This window comes from Penicillium rubens (assembly GCF_028828025.1).
Source record: "Penicillium rubens strain IBT 27055 chromosome Unknown utg000003l_segment0_segment0, whole genome shotgun sequence".
Lineage (NCBI taxonomy): Eukaryota > Fungi > Ascomycota > Eurotiomycetes > Eurotiales > Aspergillaceae > Penicillium > Penicillium rubens.
The window spans coordinates 1566174-1584412 of NW_026890601.1; the positions used below are offsets into that span (position 1 = coordinate 1566174).

At 48.4% G+C, this 18239-nt stretch overlaps 7 protein-coding genes across 7 annotated transcripts; 2 read left to right on the forward strand and 5 right to left on the reverse strand.

Annotated features, from left to right (window-relative positions):
* Window positions 1-1060: 1060 nt before the first annotated feature.
* On the forward strand, window positions 1061-2630 carry N7525_006792 (uncharacterized protein; the record flags this gene model as incomplete). Its single annotated transcript, XM_002567298.1, has 4 exons — window positions 1061-1556; window positions 1604-1830; window positions 1880-2136; window positions 2195-2630. 4 exons carry the CDS (start codon window positions 1061-1063, stop codon window positions 2628-2630), a joined length of 1416 nt encoding a protein of 471 aa, XP_002567344.1.
* A 1251-nt stretch (window positions 2631-3881) lies between these two features.
* N7525_006793 (DNA-directed RNA polymerase) lies at window positions 3882-8085 on the reverse strand (the record flags this gene model as incomplete). Its single annotated transcript, XM_061213835.1, has 2 exons — window positions 3882-7256; window positions 7312-8085. The coding sequence occupies 2 exons, from the start codon at window positions 8083-8085 to the stop codon at window positions 3882-3884; spliced, it is 4149 nt and encodes a 1382-aa protein (XP_061068266.1).
* A 555-nt stretch (window positions 8086-8640) lies between these two features.
* N7525_006794 (uncharacterized protein) lies at window positions 8641-9734 on the reverse strand (the record flags this gene model as incomplete). Its single annotated transcript, XM_002567300.1, has 3 exons — window positions 8641-8853; window positions 8917-9185; window positions 9248-9734. 3 exons carry the CDS (start codon window positions 9732-9734, stop codon window positions 8641-8643), a joined length of 969 nt encoding a protein of 322 aa, XP_002567346.1.
* A 1347-nt stretch (window positions 9735-11081) lies between these two features.
* On the reverse strand, window positions 11082-11593 carry N7525_006795 (uncharacterized protein; the record flags this gene model as incomplete). The annotated part of the gene is made up of 2 exons (XM_002567301.1): window positions 11082-11437; window positions 11500-11593. The coding sequence occupies 2 exons, from the start codon at window positions 11591-11593 to the stop codon at window positions 11082-11084; spliced, it is 450 nt and encodes a 149-aa protein (XP_002567347.1).
* Window positions 11594-13255: 1662 nt separating this feature from the next.
* N7525_006796 (uncharacterized protein) lies at window positions 13256-13747 on the forward strand (the record flags this gene model as incomplete). Its single annotated transcript, XM_002567302.1, has 2 exons — window positions 13256-13349; window positions 13401-13747. The coding sequence occupies 2 exons, from the start codon at window positions 13256-13258 to the stop codon at window positions 13745-13747; spliced, it is 441 nt and encodes a 146-aa protein (XP_002567348.1).
* An 890-nt stretch (window positions 13748-14637) lies between these two features.
* On the reverse strand, window positions 14638-16433 carry N7525_006797 (uncharacterized protein; the record flags this gene model as incomplete). The annotated part of the gene is made up of 5 exons (XM_002567303.1): window positions 14638-15697; window positions 15755-15908; window positions 15970-16068; window positions 16132-16201; window positions 16260-16433. 5 exons carry the CDS (start codon window positions 16431-16433, stop codon window positions 14638-14640), a joined length of 1557 nt encoding a protein of 518 aa, XP_002567349.1.
* Window positions 16434-17200: 767 nt separating this feature from the next.
* Window positions 17201-17711, reverse strand: N7525_006798 (uncharacterized protein; the record flags this gene model as incomplete). The annotated part of the gene is made up of 3 exons (XM_002567304.1): window positions 17201-17259; window positions 17311-17402; window positions 17464-17711. The coding sequence occupies 3 exons, from the start codon at window positions 17709-17711 to the stop codon at window positions 17201-17203; spliced, it is 399 nt and encodes a 132-aa protein (XP_002567350.1).
* Window positions 17712-18239: the final 528 nt, after the last annotated feature.

Genomic DNA, 18239 nt, shown 5'->3' on the forward strand with positions numbered 1-18239 from the left:
AATGTAGTGATATCGGGTAAGCGAGGAGTCACAACGGCATTGCAGAAGGATGCAGAGAGAACGGGGCGACTTCGGAGCTTTCTTTTTGTCCACTCAGCGCCCGCCCAAAGCTTAGTTTTCGCACAGGTTAGAATCCAAATCCGAATCGCAATATATCAAAATAAAGATCAGAAATATGAAGATCAGAAGATCAGAAGATCGGAAGATTAGAAGATTAGAAGATCAGAATAGAAGATCTGGGGAAATTGTGTAAAGGCGGGGGGCAACGGCACGTGGTTCGGTGAAATGGAAATGTGTGGTGTCACTTATATGGGGACATGGAGAGAGAGAGAGAGTAGCATTCTCGCTCTTCTCCCTAAATCAATTAAACACTAAATACATATGTTGTACACTTGTATCCAGACGTTTAACCTGTTTCTACTCCTCAAGGCGCCTTCTGTTTCAGAACTGAACTAAATCTGCAAACCCCCTTTTCTCCCTTCGCTTATATCCGCATTCCCCACATTTCATCGCGATCAACGTTCTATAACATGGTCATCCAGTCATCCACTCCAACAAACACCGCTGCTCCGTACTCCCAGGGATCCGAATCAGCATACGTACCTAGGTAAATATGTGGGGAGTCTACATAAGATTTCGGACCTGAACCCCTCATCTGGCCACGGTCACATACCCCGGTCTTGGCGAGGACAAAGCACCTTAGAGGTACGGTGTACAACATACATACAGGGGCCCCGGATATAATACTTCTGCAGACGGGACCATTCGCAAGTGCCGGGTCTACGGGGTCCAGGGTCCAGGGTATATGGGATGTTAAATGATGTGTGAACTTGACCAATGGCCTTACTGTACATTTCTATAGCGGCACCGGCCAGCTTAAAATCAGAGACAGCGGTTAGCTCATCTGCCGTCACAGCTCTTTCCACAATTCGCTTAGTGCATTCCGCATCCACCAATGATATTTCTCCCATCTCTTTTCCCCTTGCTCCACTATCATCGTCCTATCAACGAACCAGCCGTTTCACTGACCATGTCAGATTCACTTTCTAGGGCTTCCGTCATGGAGACCGCGGTGGAGGTAATTCTGCGACCCGTCCCTCCCCTCACCCAGATAAATGGTATGCGTTATGTCTCCAACTCATCTGAGGTTATCTCGTTACGGCTTTTCCATGAATGGCAGAGCTTTAAACAGGATGTTCTCGAAGCATCCGATTCTTTAGATCTTAGCCATCCTATACCTTACACGGATGATGTGTCAGAAAGCTACGTCGTTGGAAGCGAACTTGGTTTAACCGGAAGGTTCTCCAAGAATGTCTGTGACCCAGTTTCGAAAGTGCTTGCCACTACTTGCCTCTCCCACTTGAAGTTCGGTGATTATCAGTCCTCTGCAGGGCCAACGGACACGAGTCATGTGCCTGATATCACCATGTTCAACACAACGGGACCACCTCGCCCAGCGGCTGTCGGAGAACTCAAGTCTTTCTGGACAGTTGAACTTGAGGACTATTCCATTCGCGAAGGCTATCAACGGTTAATCGGCATCCAGCATCACATTGGTAAGTCCAGTTGAACCTTATTTACGACCCTGTTAACGGTTCCTCAGCCCAACTCGTCAAGCACATGCGGTCGAGTAAGCTTAAGTTTGGATTTTTGTCGACATACGAGTGGACGGTCTTCATTCGCAGAACGGCTCCTTACCACTTTGACATGTCGTTACCGATTGCAAGAGACGCATCGAACCCCAGTCTCCGGCAATGCTTCTTGGCGCTAGGTGTAATGGCTTCCAAAGATTGGAAATTTATTGAACCCCCTGACTTCAACATCGCCCAGGTGAGTTTTCCAGTTATAACAGCGGCAATCTCCTAACATCAGACCCTAGCTCCGCGTTCCGACGGGCCCTTCACTCCAAGCGTCCATCCGTCCACCCGCTTTCCGGAACCAAATCGGCACCAAGGAGGAGATATCGGACATGCTTGGCTCGTCGTCAATCCTTTACGGGGCCGATGACGGTCTTGCAACGACGTTCGTAAATTGCAAGAGGATTGTCCAGCAATCCTCCGACAAGGCGATTTATGAAGTCACATGGGACGGAAAACCGGCCATCGCCAAATGCTGGTCACCGTCTCTAGTCGAACGGTCTGTTGCTGCGTCCTTGTAGCATAGTATCTCAATCGCTAATCCTTTTGTCCTGTAGGTTTGCTGACGAAGCGAGGACGTATGAGAACATCCATGCGCAACGTCCAGCCGGTTTCGACTTTTTCCCCTCGCTACTAAGCATCGGCAAGATCTGTTGCTCTTCGATCTTTCCCCAGGGTTATATCATTGTGATGACAAAGGTTGATGGGGAACGGCTCGACAAACAATGGAACCAACTTTCTGGAAGCGTCAAGGAGCACATACATTCAGAGATTTACAAGGCTATCAAGGTCCTCAGGCGAGCGTCAACCATTGTTATCGACTCCGGGATGCATAATGTCTTGTATGACCCTGAAACCAATGCTGTAACAATGGTGGATTTTGAGTTGATGCAAGCATGTGAGGAGGACACCATGAGTCCTGACGAACCAGAGATGTTTTCCATATCCGGGCATTACCCTTCGCGCGTACGGGTTCGTCACGAGGGTGGTTAGACGCCAATCATCGACAATCACGCTCCGGAGTTATCGTGAGCCGATGGCTGCCATGAAGTTTGATTCGCGGGAAAACTTCCTGCTATGCTCGAAGCATCTTTATTTGCCACGCTTGGGTTTACTGGTCGAAGAGGGTCTAACGAGGATTTGCTGTTGCTGAAAGAAACGTTGCTACGCTTTTCAAATGTTCTGTATGTCTGATACCCCTAGTCGACTTCATAGCTTCACGAGAAATGTTCAATAGGCGCTCTCACTCGTCGTTTTTCTCAAATACAGTCTATCTCGTATAAATATTGACTAGCTATATGACACCAAAGCATCTAGACTTATATTATTTGCGGTCGTCTCGAGCCTCAGGTAATCACTTTGCAAGTGCTTAAAGCTCATCGGACATACCTCGGCACAATAGTAAACGGATACAACTTGAGATCCATGATGGTTGAATTCAGGCTAAATACACTCCATTTATCCGTGCTTCAGACGCATCCCTATTCCATATACTTGGTTACTTGGATTCGTCACGGATTCACCGGGAATATCTCTTTCTTTATCCTAAGGCTATCCACCGAGACACAGTGTCCAGTCACCGGATAGTGAAGATATCCGGCGCACTCGAGATAGGAGATAGTTGAAAACAAGTTTCTACTTGGCGAGGTATATAAGACTATTGAGTGTATTCCAAGCATTCGCAAGTGCCGGGTCTACGGGGTCCAGGGTCCAGGGTATATGGGATGTTAAATGATGTGTGGAACTTGACCAATGGCCTTGGGAGGTCGGCAATTGTACACTGTACATTTGTTCTATAGCTGCAGACGTTCCAAAAGCGGCGAGACCGGTGCTGCGATTTTGGCTTTTACATTTTGCCTAAATTCGCATTGGGAGTTCTCCGGGTATTTGGCTTAAAGTTGGGATTGGTCAGTAGATAATACCCTACGTAGGTACGGAGTAGAGAGTATGTATACATATGCAGGTTTTTAGAGTTGTGATAAGTCAAAAGTAGAGACGGTGACGGGAATATATGCAAGTTCGATATCATATTCATACAGGTAGTATATACTGTTTTCTCCCCCATGCGTATTGTACAGATGCAGATGAAGCCCAGAAAATAAATCGGGCAGAAAATATACAGGAAATTAAAAGTCAGCTAAATGAATCCAAGTATCACTCCTTCACAGCACTCCGGATACAGATAAACAAAAATGCGAATGCATAAACGCCAGCGAAATGCGGTAATTTCCAGAGGTTAGAGCGTCACGAGAAGAAGTATTCACTCTCACGAATTCGGGTCAGGTCCCAATCGCCCTTCTTAGGAACGGGGCGGAACTTCAAAGGCATCCATAACCACGTCGTTTGGGGGGACCCAGACCGATTATTTGGCTGCGCAGAGCTCCGGGACTGCTCATTCTGCTCCGTCTGATCGATCTGATCACCCTGGCTGGAGAGTTCACCATGGACATCATCCTCTACTTTGGACGTCTCGCCATGAGAGGGTTGATGGGAGGTCTGCTTCGCCTCAAACATCTCGAGGTCGCCGACCAGGCTCTCAATGGCTGGATCGGTGGTATCAATTGAACATCCTACCGGAATCCGTTGCGGATCCGGAACAACTTCTGGAATGTGCCCGATTGGGTTCGTACTCATTTTTTTGTAGGTAGTCAGGTCATGGTCCGTGCCTCCCATCTCTTCAAAGATACTGCATGGTGTCACCATAGCACGACCCTCGGCCTGATCCTCCGGATCCTCCGAGTTGAGTAGGGTCTGCCGTCGGTGTTCGTTGATCAACTCTTGGAGTTTGGAAATCCTAGTGTGGGAGCGGTGCATGAAGATCGCCCGACCCAAGCGGGTGGAGCGGGAGACTCTAGCTAGGAACATATTCTTGCCATATCGCACTTTGAATTCAGCGCCGAGGCGCCCGACAACATCATCAGAATGCATACGAACGAAGGCTTCTCGAAGAATGAGGTTCATCTGGTCGATATCGGCAGCATGAGTCCAAAATGAATCATGGACAGCGGAAAAGGTCAGTCCCGCTTCCTGGCATGCATTGGCGGACATGATCATGTGTGTGGCATCAAGAGAGTGGATGAAGTTTGGCGGGAAGGCCTGAAGCTGCTTGCGCTTTGACACAACATCGTCAGAGCTGGGGTCAACGAGACTGATGTCTTGTAAACTAGTCTGAACACGTCGCGACTTGCGAGTGCGATATGGCTGGACCACTGGAAGACCCAGTGGGGTCGTCCAAATCACAGTCGACCTGAAGGATTTCTCTGGATCAATGGATGTCGAATAATCCTCGTCGCGTTCATCCTTCGGTACTAACGCTGCTTGTGTGAGCTCCTCAATTTGCTCCGGTGTCACAGACTGTGTAATACGCTGGGCACAGTCGCCAAGCCAATACTGGATCTCATGGGCTCCGTTGAACATGGATCCGAGAGCGCCAAAAATCTTTGTTGAAATGTAGAAAGACGCGCTGTTCCTCTCCGGACCACTGAGATCAGGGAGATAGTCGATAAGCTGCCTTTTCACCTGCCTCGTCGCCCCCAAAAAGGTTACGCCGTAGACATTAGTCATGACCGTCTGCTTCACAATCTTTCTGTTGACTCTGCCATCGAGAAGCTTAGCCAAATCGTTCCCATTGGCTGCGTCCTGTGCAATTTCCTCCTTGACAAATTCGCACACACCGGTATAGACGTCCGAAGGGCGATCCGAGGGTTCAAGATTGACTTGCTGGGCGCCGACACGGTCACCACCCAGAGCCGCATAGTGTTGAAGTCCATTGCAAGAGCCATCTTGGTGAATTGGAAGATGGGAAACGTATTCCGTGGGCTCAGAGAGCTGCAAAGCGTTGCGGAGTTCGCAACACGCTGCCAAAAGCTGCCATGGATCCTCAGCCTGCAGCCACCATCGTCGTCCGCGGAGTCCTGTGTTGGCAGAGTCAAGAACATCATCCAAATGGTCCATTGTGAATTGCTCCCGTTCAGACATGCTCGCTTTATCAAATCCAAACAAGTTTGCAATCTGAATTTTCAACCAGCGCATGCCAGATGGTCCAAGTGCCTTGCCCTTATCGAAAAGGAGCAACCCTCTTGAATTGTCCGCTCCCATCTGATTCAGGTAAGGAGGGAGTGGGTAAGCTCTCCCGCGGAAATCCATGTTATGGGGCAGATAGAAGGTCTCTTTTCGGAAGGCTCGCGCTACCTCAAGCTGAAAATTTTGGAAGCATCGAACAGAATGAAATCCAGAGCGAAGATTCTCAGTTTCACGGACCTTTCGGTTCCACTCTCTCTGAATTGCATAGTCGGCGTCTGGACTTGGTTTTTCTGGCGCCTGCAGGTCTGGATTCAAGGGGGCAAGTTTTCCCACGGCTTTCCCATCATTCCAAGCCTCGAGCATCACTTCAAAAACTTGTTGATTGATCCTCCACCCAGTACCACCCAGAACATCGAGGCCTGCTCGGATCTCTTTCAGTCCATCATCTTTCAAGACAGCTTTGAGGTAGGCTGGTTGTAGTAGTTCACCGGGAGTAGTGCGCACTAGGCTGGACTCGTATATCTTATACCCGCCAGATCTTGGCCCTGTCCATGGTTTAGGTTTGCAAACCATGGGGAGGTGGCGGGCCAACACCTCAGCGGGTGGCTCTTTGGCAACAATGTCCACAATTTTACTATGCATGTGGATATGACCAGATCGTTTCCCGAAGTGAATCTGATAAGAATGGTCGAAGGCCGGTTGCATATTGAGAGTCCTTTTTTTGGTGACAGGATCCTCGGTCCAAACAGGAGCTTTGGCAACTTCGACTAACATGCTCATCAAAACACCACCAACTTTGACCTGTGAGCGAGAGCCCCAGATTATAGATTCATCTTCTGCATTCATCTTCTCAACGAGCGATCGCCATCGAAGTCGGCCTTGCTTGTCTTTGCGATTTGCGAGAGTCTCCTTCAGTGCCTTGAGACGACTGGGATCCACAGATTTGTTCTTCTTCAGATAGGTGTCGGCAATGATTTCATCTTGCAACTCTTTTCCAACTATTGAGGCGATCGCAGAAAGTTTGAGTCCCTTGTCCATCCCCTGGCGACTGAAACAGGACATCACAGACAAGAGAGTGAGTGCAGCTAACCGGTCGGGGTCGAGGGCTTGCAAAAACACACCATACTCACAGCGCTCTTTTTGCTCAGTGCTGATGATACGGCCCGCAAGTGTCTCTTTAACGAGCTCCAACTCTCTCTTGATTCTTGTCACAAGGTCCGTGTGCCACTGGCTCATGATTTTATTGAGCTTTTTCTCGTCGGAACCGACGTTGAGCCCGGATTTCTGTCTCTCGGTATTATCTTCGCGCCAACGCCAGAGGGCCGAATCGAGACTATCGGCTTCAAGTCGTTTTTGCCTCAATTCTGAAATCAATTGCTTTCCTTCCTCTTCAGTGCCCGTGAAATCTTCGGGCAAATGTACAGCAGTATTGCCGGAGAAGAGGGACAGGGACTGTTTCAGAGACTCCAGTCCCAATCCCTTTTGCTGGGCAGGCTGCACCTGGGGGATATCGTCGACAACGGCGGAAGGCGCTTCAGTAGTTTCGGAGAGACTCATATATTTCGAGACCAAGTCCAGCATGTCGGAGGAGCAAATCTAGGTTGGGGACATTAGCAGGGCTCCTGGCTACAGACTAGAAGCATAAGCTCACCTTAGCCAGCTCACCAACATCAGAGTCCTCAAGAACCTCCATGCCGACAAGCTCTTCCTCCAAGCCCGCATTTTGAGCAAGTTCCCAGTATCGACGAACAGTTCTGTCGCGCTTCGATCCATGAAGCATACGCAGCGCCATTCGAATCATAATCGCGAAACTGCTTGCATCCGGTGTCACGCCACCAGCAGGCATATCAACTTCGAACCATTTCTGCAACGGCAGAATCATGTCATGCTGCCGGTTGAGGATCATATGCGCCACCATCTTTTTCATGAAACGGTTATGAATAAGGAGATACTCATCTGAGCCAGGTGGGTGATAATGGCCAAGCCGACTAATCAACTTAGAGGCTCGCTCGAACTCACCAACCTTCAATGAGAGCTCTAGATTGGCCCTCATCTCTACCTCATCACCCCCGACACCATGCCTCCTGCGGAAAACTTTTGATTGCGATTGTGGCGTCGAGTCGAGTATGATCAGGGATGATGCATCGAAGCTCTCAAAAGGCATGTGCATGAAGTGGTCGTAATTCTCGGACGAATGCCCGTCGATGCTAGAATGGTCGGCGGCTGTAGCAAGATGGCGTTCGGATCGCGGAGACAGGTTGCGTGGGCGATCGTGAATCGAATTGTATGACAGACTCAAAAGTGAGTTCCGATTACTCGAATATGACTGAAAACGTGTTGTCGGCAGATGGAACGATGATCGGGAGGCCTGAACCCTCCGCAAGTGAAGGAAAGCATTTTTTTGACAAGCCACGCGGGATAACATGGTGCATAAAATCGGCGCTTTTGGGGGTTGGAGATCGAAGATTGGATGTTGACAGCGAACGAGAGTATAATGATACCAAAAGAAAAAGATATTAAGGGTAAATTATAAGATAGATGCAGGCTTTCAACGATGATAGCCAGAAAAACAGAACACCGCAATGAAGGACGTTGAGCAAGACCAATGCGATTGTTCCGCTAGAGAAGACGGATAACGATCGCGTTGGCAGACTATCCTGCAACTCCCGACCGAACCCAAAAAAAAAGAGGGAAAGGGGGAAGGAAAAAAAACACGAAGGCAGCGGGTGAAAGGGAGATTTATCGGACCTGTCGCGATGAAACGGAGATGGCAGAAAAACCGAACATGGCACGTGACCCGTATCCATTATCCTATCAGGGATCGGCGGATAAGTATGAGTGGCAAGGCCTGGGCAAAGACCTTCGCATGTTCCTTTCTACATTTGACGTGGTTTTGTCTTTAAATGGAATGCCTGGGATGATGATAATAAGGTATCGCTAGGAAGTGATTGTTCGGACTATTATACAGTATAACCCCTCGCTATTCGGCACCATTACCCGTTTGGCCGTCTCTTTGCCTCCGGCGATTTTCTTTCATAGCCCAACCAGTCATGTCAGGGCGGGCAGGATCAATCCTCGGGGCGCTCATTTTATCGAGGTAGTCTTCAGACTCGATGTTTGACTCTAGGGATGGGAGATTTTCGGTATCCTTGTGAATCATAAAGCTTTCATATGTGTACCAAGAATCCTCAGCCTGAGATAGGTAAGGGTTAGTGGGAAACAAGAATCAACAAGGTGCAGCAAAGAGAGAACATACCTCAGCATCAACCCAGCCGTATGTTTTCCATTTCTCATCTTGCATTTGCTTAAGAAGGTCTAGATTGCCGGCGTTTGCAGCCGCTTCAGCATCTTCAGCGGCCTTGACTTTGATATCAATCGCACGTGCTTCGCTCTCGGCAGGACGGTCCTCGTCATCCTTTTTAGCACGTCCACCTTTCCCTTTTGGCATCTCATCTAAAGCATCCAGGTGGTGAAGTTGAGGGTGGAACTGGACAACCGATGTGACGGGGGAGAGATGCAAGTTTCCTAAGAATGTTAGAATCCATGCTGCCACCAGAAAATAAAGCAATTGAGTAGAACCAACGTACTATCTGTGAAGGTGGCCAACATGTAAACGGGATCGCCTTCCTCAGAAGGTTTTATACGACCCCCAAGTGACTGCACTCGCATCAATGATGCGGAATCCACAGCCCTCTTATTATCCAATATCTCCACGTCCCCATTCGCTTCCATCTTGACTCTTCCCCCTGCAGCTGCAGTCCCGCTGCCAGCAGTGAAGCCGCCTGCCATACCATAAGCGCCTCCGTCGCGCGCGGAACGGCTCTTCTGTACCGCATCCCCGTACCGCACCCCCTTGTTAACGTCGTAGTTTTCTCGGGTACTGATGGGGACTTCAACTTCAATAAGACCGGTGCGCGGTTTTAGCCGAAGTTGAATCGGTCGTTGGTTCTCTTGGTCATTGTAGGGACGGTCGTGCTCTCGGTCAACGTATTGGAAGACATAGCGAGAAATATCCGAGTCCGTGAGGAGGACGTCGTAGGAGGCGACGACAGGATCATCATCGGGAAAGGCCATGTTGATAAGGTAGGTGGGTATCTCTGATGAACAATGAGCGATAAAAAAAGAGGAACTGGCAATAATTGCCCTCAGATACCAACTTGGACTGATAACTTTTTTTTATCGAAATTCATCGGCGGGGAGGTGGCAGAAACACAGCTATCTGTTCACCGCTATTACTTAGTCACCGACCCCTGGCTCCAGGGCTCCCGAGGTCCATACCTGCCTAGGACCTCATCGTTTCTACACAACCCTTTCAATACTCTTTTTATAGTAAAGGCTTAGCTAGAGGGAGTCTAGAAAAGAACAAGTGCATTCATATGAGTGTATATGTACAATTGGAATATAGGAAAGGTTCGAAGTCTAAGATGCCAACCTGGCGCCAGCTTTCTATCTTTGGCATCGCCCTACTTTTCGCTGTGTTCACCAGGCCATTCAAAATTTCTGAATGTACCGAAGAATAAACGAGAAGTGCAAGAACTGCGAAGGGGTGGAGGGACTTGGATTTATTAATTGCGCTAATTCGTGATAGTTTAGTTTGTCCATAGGAACCGCACTTCTTTGTCAATGCCACTTCTCCCCTACATAGCCCAACCAATCCAACAAGAACAAACACAGGGGCGTGTAGCCCGTGTAATGTCTTAGCTGTGCATTGAAAAGGATACGCCCAGAGCGCCCTGAAATATTCTTCTCTCAAAGCGGACACTGAATATTGACCTCATTGTTGGAGATCGCTCGTTTGCTTGATAGTTTGCTTGATAGTTTGCTTGCTTGCGTGTTATGTGACATTGCAGCTGCAAATAAGCTTGCTGCTTCTGCTCTTCTTGCTGGATCATCATCATCCTCTTCATCACTTATCATGAGATCGATCAGACCTCTCGCTGTTCCGCAAAACAGCGCTTTCGATGCCTTCCCCGATTGGCATATCACCCCAAGAACAACCTGCCAACGGAGAGCTACCATACTTAGCGTGATCGAAGTCATGGGCTGTAAGTGATTAGGTCTAGGAATTCTTGAAGATTTAAACCATTTCTGGAACCTTTGATGTTATCCTTGCTTGGTAGGCCTGGCTGTTAGAAGCTGCAGCTATATCGGGAAGACTTTAATACACCGCTAATGCAGGGCGTTCATCCATGGCAATAGCAGCCTTGTCATACGGTCATGGCTCCGTGCTACTGGCCGTGACAACTATCTAGTCGTGGTTTTTCACCACTATCGAGACAACTGTAGAGAAAGATCAACAGTATGTCATTTCTTATTCTGAACACGCAAACTAGGATTATCAACATCACTCGCCCTGTCACCAAATCAATCCGGCTCCCAGGCACCATCAGTCCACCAGAATTCCCTCGTGCAGCTCCAGGTCTAGGACTGGGTAAATTCACAGCCATCACTGGTCCTAAACATTTCCAAGCACGAATCCAGCCCCCAGTCTGGAAGCCCCATATCACAGCAAGGTTGCCCAGTAAGCTCCTTCATAGCACGAATAATGTGACGATCACCAGCTACTCCCACACTTTGATTACTATCGAAAAATGTTTTGCCCTCCTCTTCAATGCATTGCAGGTTATTAATTCTGCCAGCAGCGGTAGTTTTGGCTGCATTCTTGAAGTCATCGCATGAGGCACCAGCATATTCCCAACGCCAGCGGTTCATCCCATCTTCTTTCCAGACGTCAATAAAGTTGGTATGAGCACCATCAATCTGGTCCACCGTGGTGGCTAAATGCAGTCTTATTAGTATAACTAGACTTCAGGACACCAAAGATTCCATCTTGACTTACCCCGGGTGGTAATTTTCAACGCCTCAAGAGCAGGAGCAGCAGTCACGGTGACGGCCATGGTAGTGGCAAGAATAGTAGCCAGGTTGAGCTTCATGTTGGTGATCTTTTAAAGATTTTGATTTGATTGCAAAAGCGTGGTGGTAGAGTTCTTGAGTGATATGATAATTGGAGACTTTGAGGGAACTGTGGATGAGTTAATGGAGTGTCGAGTTAAGAAAATTTGACCTTTCTTTTATACTTCTCAAGTCCTCAGAGATCCAGTCCGCTAAGACCTGAGTTATGTACACAGCCTCGTACCTCCTGACTAGAGATGAAGATCTGCATCTTGATACTGCCTTGAGGCTTTTCGCCCCCCGCAGCCCCATATTCTCCAACTGTGACTACTCACTCCGCCTAGCATGCGCAAGTGCTTATTCCTTAAGGGTTGTGGGAAACATGCCAGAGCGCCGCAGTTCCGTTCTCGGAATATGCCCCAAGATCAGCACCGTGTTAGCCACTAGTCAAGAGAGATCTTTGAAACGGGTACCGGCGTTAGGGAGCCGTTCGGGGGTCGCTTACTCTTACTCAGGGAAATAAACAGAGGGAGTTGAAGGACCAATTGCACCGGGCTATATAGCAGATAATATGACGCTTTAAAACAATGGTGATTATACCTATTAAACGCAATCTAGAGTATACGACATATCGAGTGTTTGACTATCTAATGTGTTGCCATGCTGGCCACATATATCGGGGAACCTCGCCTATACGGAGTATCCATAGTCCATTCCGATATGTCGATTCTCATCAATCTTCATTCAGTAGCTCACGGGATGGTGTGGAGTAACCTCACATAAGTCTCGGCTCCCGAAATGCGTCAGGGCCGAGCACTTTCATCGGAACTATGATTGAATTGTAGGGCCTTGTCCTGGTATGCCCGAGTGATTCTTGGCTTCTACGTCAATAGAAAGTGAATAACGGTGCAATCTGCCAATAATCAACACATACCAGCTGTTTCCCAACTGAAGAAACCTGCCTTATCTTGGCCCCATATTGCCTCCCTTGCAAGGCTATGTCACTCAAACCTCAGACTGCCGTTGCTGTTTAAATGTCCAATGGCAAAATTGTCTCATCGACCATCAGTGATCAGCATTCTGTGAAAGTCCAGACAGGGAGGTCAAACTTGAATGGAACTAGAAATCCCCGGCGTTGCAGTGTCTACCACTTACTTTGATAGGATAGACCATGTTTATTAATATTCAATGCTGGGGCTATGAGTATTTCCAAAAATAAAAAGGGTCCGAGAAGGCTGTGTGAAGATCTCCATGTAGCCAAGAGCGAATATAATGATACCTACCGTATTAGGTAGGTGGGAAGGGTGCCTTGCTCTGCCCTGACCAACCCACTTACGCATGCTAGGCGGAGTGAGTAGTCGTAGTTAGAGAACATGGGGCTGTAGGGGGGCGAAAAGCCTCAAGGCAGTCGGGCCCCGGTGGTCTGCCATGTCTAATCAGGCTGTTTGAAGATCTTCATGTGACCAAGATGTTGGAGACTGTGATCAGAAATCTGCTGATTCTTTTGAGGCTTGAGAGTCTGGGACATATAAGGAAGGTAAAATCCTCCAAATTCAAAGCTTCATCAGCTCATCAACAGTTCCTTGCAAATCTTCAAAACACTATTTCCCCTTCAAAAACCCTACAACTACTATTCTATCGCCAAATCAAGTCTTCCGTTTTCGCAGAAAGCAGAACAGTGCAAGCAACACTCAAAGACCAATATGAAGTTCAATCTGGCTACTATTCTTGCTGCTACCCTGACTGCCACCGTGGCTGCTGTTCCTACTAGTGAGGGAATGAAAATCACCACTCGCGGTAAGTATTCGACATCCTTGAATCTAGCGGTACTAACAATACTGCATTCAGCCCTGGAGTGGGCTGTCGATGGCTCTCATGCCAACTTCATTGACCTCTGGAAGGAAGATGGATTGAACCGCTGGCGTTGGCAATACGCAGGTGCCACATGCGATGACTTCAAGAATTCACTTGAAGTTCCTGATGGTGGTGGCAATAACTACCATTGCTTTGATGAGGATGATAAATCCTTCTTTGAAGTTAATCAAGTTGTGGGAGTAGCTGGTGATAGCACTATGATTGCTTCTGTCAAGAGGGTTACTAGGCAACCGTGCTGTGATCTTGGGCTTCCAGATTGGGGGATGGATAGGTGCTTGCAGGGGTCTCCTGATAGAGATGCTGACCAACAGTGCAACTAGACCTCAGACTGGACCTGGGACTGTATGGGGCCCGCTGCTCAGCGCCAGATGCAGAGCCTCCCAGGTTGTCAGGGCATATGGGTTGCTGGTGCATGGGTGGAACACGGTTTCCACAAGGATGGCTTGAGCCTTGATCGTTCACAAACAATCTGAAGGCCAACTTGATAATTATACCATATTCTTATATGAAAGATTTCTTAGGCTTATATTATGTTTTGTGTTCACCCTTTCTTATAAACTGATCTGCTAGTAAGGGGCTCGACATCAAAGTCTTCTATATTATAGTATAGCAAGGATTCAAAACCACAAAGGTCCTCTACATTGTCCCTCCCACATAACCCTCTCAAGCGACCCGAACTACCGAGCATGGGGTGTATCTTCAACCTGTTATCTATATTTGAGGCTTCTGGCAAGCGTAATCCAACGGTTGATCTCACCCACATACATCTATGGTGGAGACAGAGGCATTGCTTTGCCGTCTGTTCTTGAATCCAAAACATGCTAGCGTTGGTATGCCATGTAGGGGACATATGCAGCGCCGAATTCAGTAACTGACATGCCCCAAGCCTTTAAATTGGCGGTTTGATACTCTTGAAAGTTCCAACATCAAACAGATTGGATCCTGTCGTGGTCTGTATTGCTGAGTATTACTGCCGAAGAACATCCTCTATTCTTCTAACTAGGATGCTTGAAGCTCACTAAAGCGATAGGACAGCATGGCTCCTATATAGATGTTGGAGATGCCGAAGCGGATTCCGGTGCTTCGGTGCCGTTCGAAGGTCGCTTACTTATGAACTGTGGGAGTCGAAGGACCAATTGCACGAGGCGGCCTATAATTCCCGATTCCATATCCTATTTCCCTTCGCGAAAGACAGCCACGCCAAAAGCACTCAAAGTGTATACCTAAACAACGGCGACCGATCTCCCATAAGCTGCAACTCCTCATCCGTATACTTCTCGTGAATCTCGTCCCTACTCATCTTCGCATTCCGCTTATTCACATACCAGAACCTTACTTCTAAAGCAGCACTCGCCACCACACCCGCCACCGCAAAGGCAAACGAACTCCCAAATCCAGTAGGATACTTAGGTGCCTCACGCTCAAGATATATAAATGATCCCACAAGTCCACCGCAATTACCGATGCTAATCATAAATGCAATACCCATAGCCTGCTTCCGCGCGCCGGCGAGATTGTTTGATGTCCACGCGTTGGTTCCCGGGATAATCGGGTACAGACCAATACAGGCAAGGACGACCGCAAAATAACACGCTGGAATATTATCCTTGATATCCTCGGCGAGAGAGAATAGGATGCAGAACGCAACGATTACGCAGATCTGTCCAGTAATGATGATCGGCATGCGCCATCGCAGTTTGTCTGCAATGACACTGAAGACGTATGCGGATATCGCGCCGGCGAAGTAGGGAGGCATCGAGAGGAGCTGCGCGTTCGCAGAGGTATATCCCATGTTCTTTATAATCTGGGGTAGGGAGAATTTCAGACCGTAGTTTGGTACGGTGTTGGACCAGAAGTTGAGGACCTGTAGGTAGAGATGCCAGTCGGTAAGGACTTTGAAGAGCTCTTTCCGGTCGAATTTGTTGGGATTTTCGTCTACCACAATACGTCCTCGCACGGCCTGTCTGCGTAGCTCCAGAAACTGGATCTCTTCCGGGTCCAGCCATCTACTGGAGAGCCTAGGGGTATCCGCTAGGCAGAAGTAGCAGAAGACTGCGAAGACCACTGTTGCAGCTCCTTCAATAATGAAAATCCATCTCCAGCCGTTATAGCCGCCGATTCCGCGCATCTTGGCTAGGCCAAATGCTAGAAGCCCGGAGAATGCACCGGCTAGTGCGCTCGCAGTGTAGAAAATTGCTATCCTGCTTTGGACTTCATGTGGCTGATACCACTGGGTAATAACCCACACGGCGCCTGGGAAGAATCCAGATCTGCAAACAGGTCAGAGAGGAGCCTTCCAAAGTAACAGAACGTAGCGGTCGTCTTACTCGAAAATACCAAGGAGCACGCGAACCGCACACAATCCGGAAAAGTTCTTTACAACCCCCGTTAGGGTCACGACGATACCCCACAGAAGCATCAATATCGATAAGTAGAGCGATGGCTTTTTGAATTTGGCAAGTAGAATGTTGCTAGGAACCTCTAGTAGCCAAGCTCTTGTTAATAGGGTAAGCTAGAAATGGCATCGAGGGTGCTGCCATACCAAATAGCACATAGGGGACAAAGAAAATCCCCAGGGCAATGTTATATTGAGTGCCTGACATATTCAAATCCGGCAGCATGCCTTCGATTTTGGCATTCCCTGTGGGGCGTTAAACGTCAAGTCCAGTAATATCCAAAAGCCATGAGCAGAAGAGACACCTACCAATACTTGCCTTGTCAATGTAGCACACAAGGTAGAGAAACGCTAACATAGGGCAGAGGCGCCAATCGATCTATACTCACCAATGTTATGCCCGAGTCATCTCATATCAGACACATGATCCAACTAACCTTCCGAATGCACTTGTTCCTCTTTTCCTCTGGAAAATTGGCAAGGAAATATGCGTCATCGCGACTCAGCCCACTTTCCATATACGTCTGCTCGAGACTAGGCGCAGCCTCCGAACCTTTTTCGGGAAAGACATCCTCCACGTGTAGGACACTAGACGGCTTGGAGGTAGGCATGGTGCAGAGCTGCAATTGAGTAGAGGTAACCAAATTTCATCGCAAAAAGAGTCTCAATGGGCGTGAGCCTTTATACTATGATTCCCCTGGCGCTCAGATAGCCAAGAGGCTAACCCCGCGTCTATTTTCTCCAATTCCGGGGAAGGTCACCATTTGCGGGGTAATAAGGGCCTGACAGTGAGCCCACAGCCGGCTGCTGAGAAGGCTATATGAAGCGGAATTAGGTAGGGCTCCAAGGTACCCAGGTAGTATACTGCCTTTATAAGCATCCCCCCACTGCCCCAGCCGGGAAATAGCCAGAAAGTCGCCACAGCACGAAAACTTTATTGCATTTATTACTGTCCTGCCATGCACATATTAGCAATTGGTGAGATTCCCTTGGAAAGTTTGTGCGTTTGTAGGGAGAAGCCACGGAAAGGGCCGGTTGTTGAACGACATCTTCTTAGCATATAAATATATGTATGCTATAGATCTCTAACATGCCAACAGGTTCTGTTGTCAATAATGATTTGGACAGCACATCCATCCTTTCCCCCACTTGGTTTGTGCTGAGCTGGTTTCCCCAAGCATAAAAATATCAATTGCTAAACGCTAAAACCCATATTTGATCCGGTCTCATAAATCGTCACCTCCGGCTAAGACCACAAGCACCAGGCTTGTAATTCTACCTTCAACCGCAGTCCCACAGAGAATCGTTAGCTGACCAGAGAACAGGGGGTATTCATCTGACTGTCTTGTTCTCCAACAGCTGCATGTGTTCCTCTGCATCAGACAACACCGAGGGTAATGGCAGCATGGCAGGCCAGGATAAAACACATCCAACCATCTGTAATCATGAGCCGGGCACACAGCAAGGAATATGTATGTCTCAACATACCTGAGCGGGGTTCCTCGTCCGTATCCAGGTATTCAACGTCCTCCGTCTTCATCTTATCCTCGGGAGATGGAGATGCAGTTTGCCGCGGATACCTGCATGACCAACTCAAATCAGTGACCCCTCACAATCACAAATAGGGTATTCGTTACATACCTGCGTCTTCCCCAAAAGCAAAAGTGGGCGATGATGCCCACCACGATAATCGTAAAAAGGACGCTGGCAATGGCCACGGACAAAAAGGGCCACTCCTGGAGTTCGTGAGAGAAGTCTGCCAGATTGCTGTAGCTAGTGTGCGTGTCAGTTGTCGTTATCTTGGTGTATGGTCCGTAGTCGGTCCAGTCTATGCCATGCTGGATCTCAAAGCGAGCTGCTTCGCGAATGATCCCTGGGATGGGTGTCATTTTCGACCGCGACGATATGTAAACCACTGCCCGCTGGCGATATAGCTGTACCACTCTTCGGATACTCTGGGTCTTGCCCGGTGTTGTTAACGTCTTAACCTGAGGGTGGAGGGTGGAGGGTGGAGGGTGGGGGGAGGTCGGTAAGTCGATAGTGCCAGCGACTTTGTACGAGATCACAGCGCTGATCAGTGTTGAATAAGGCAGTACCGAGAACAGTAGCCTCGGCGCGGGTTGTATGTTGCGATGGGTACAGGTTTTGAAAGAAAATAGATGAAAGAGATTGAAAAAGGAAAAGAGGATTTGGTGGGTTAAATGTCTGAAGAAGCCGGAAACTGCCTCACTTGACAAACAAACTGCGATTTGAGAAACGTTTGAAGTCTTTAGGGAAGGCGGTATTTCTTGGTTATTTGACCGAACAAATATCGAAGAGATGAAAAAGAGCTGAAATGATGGAGGTGGCTACTAGAGGGCCTTTCTAATGAGTTTAAGGACTCCGTAGAGAGCCTCTCTGGCAGAGTCGTTCATAAG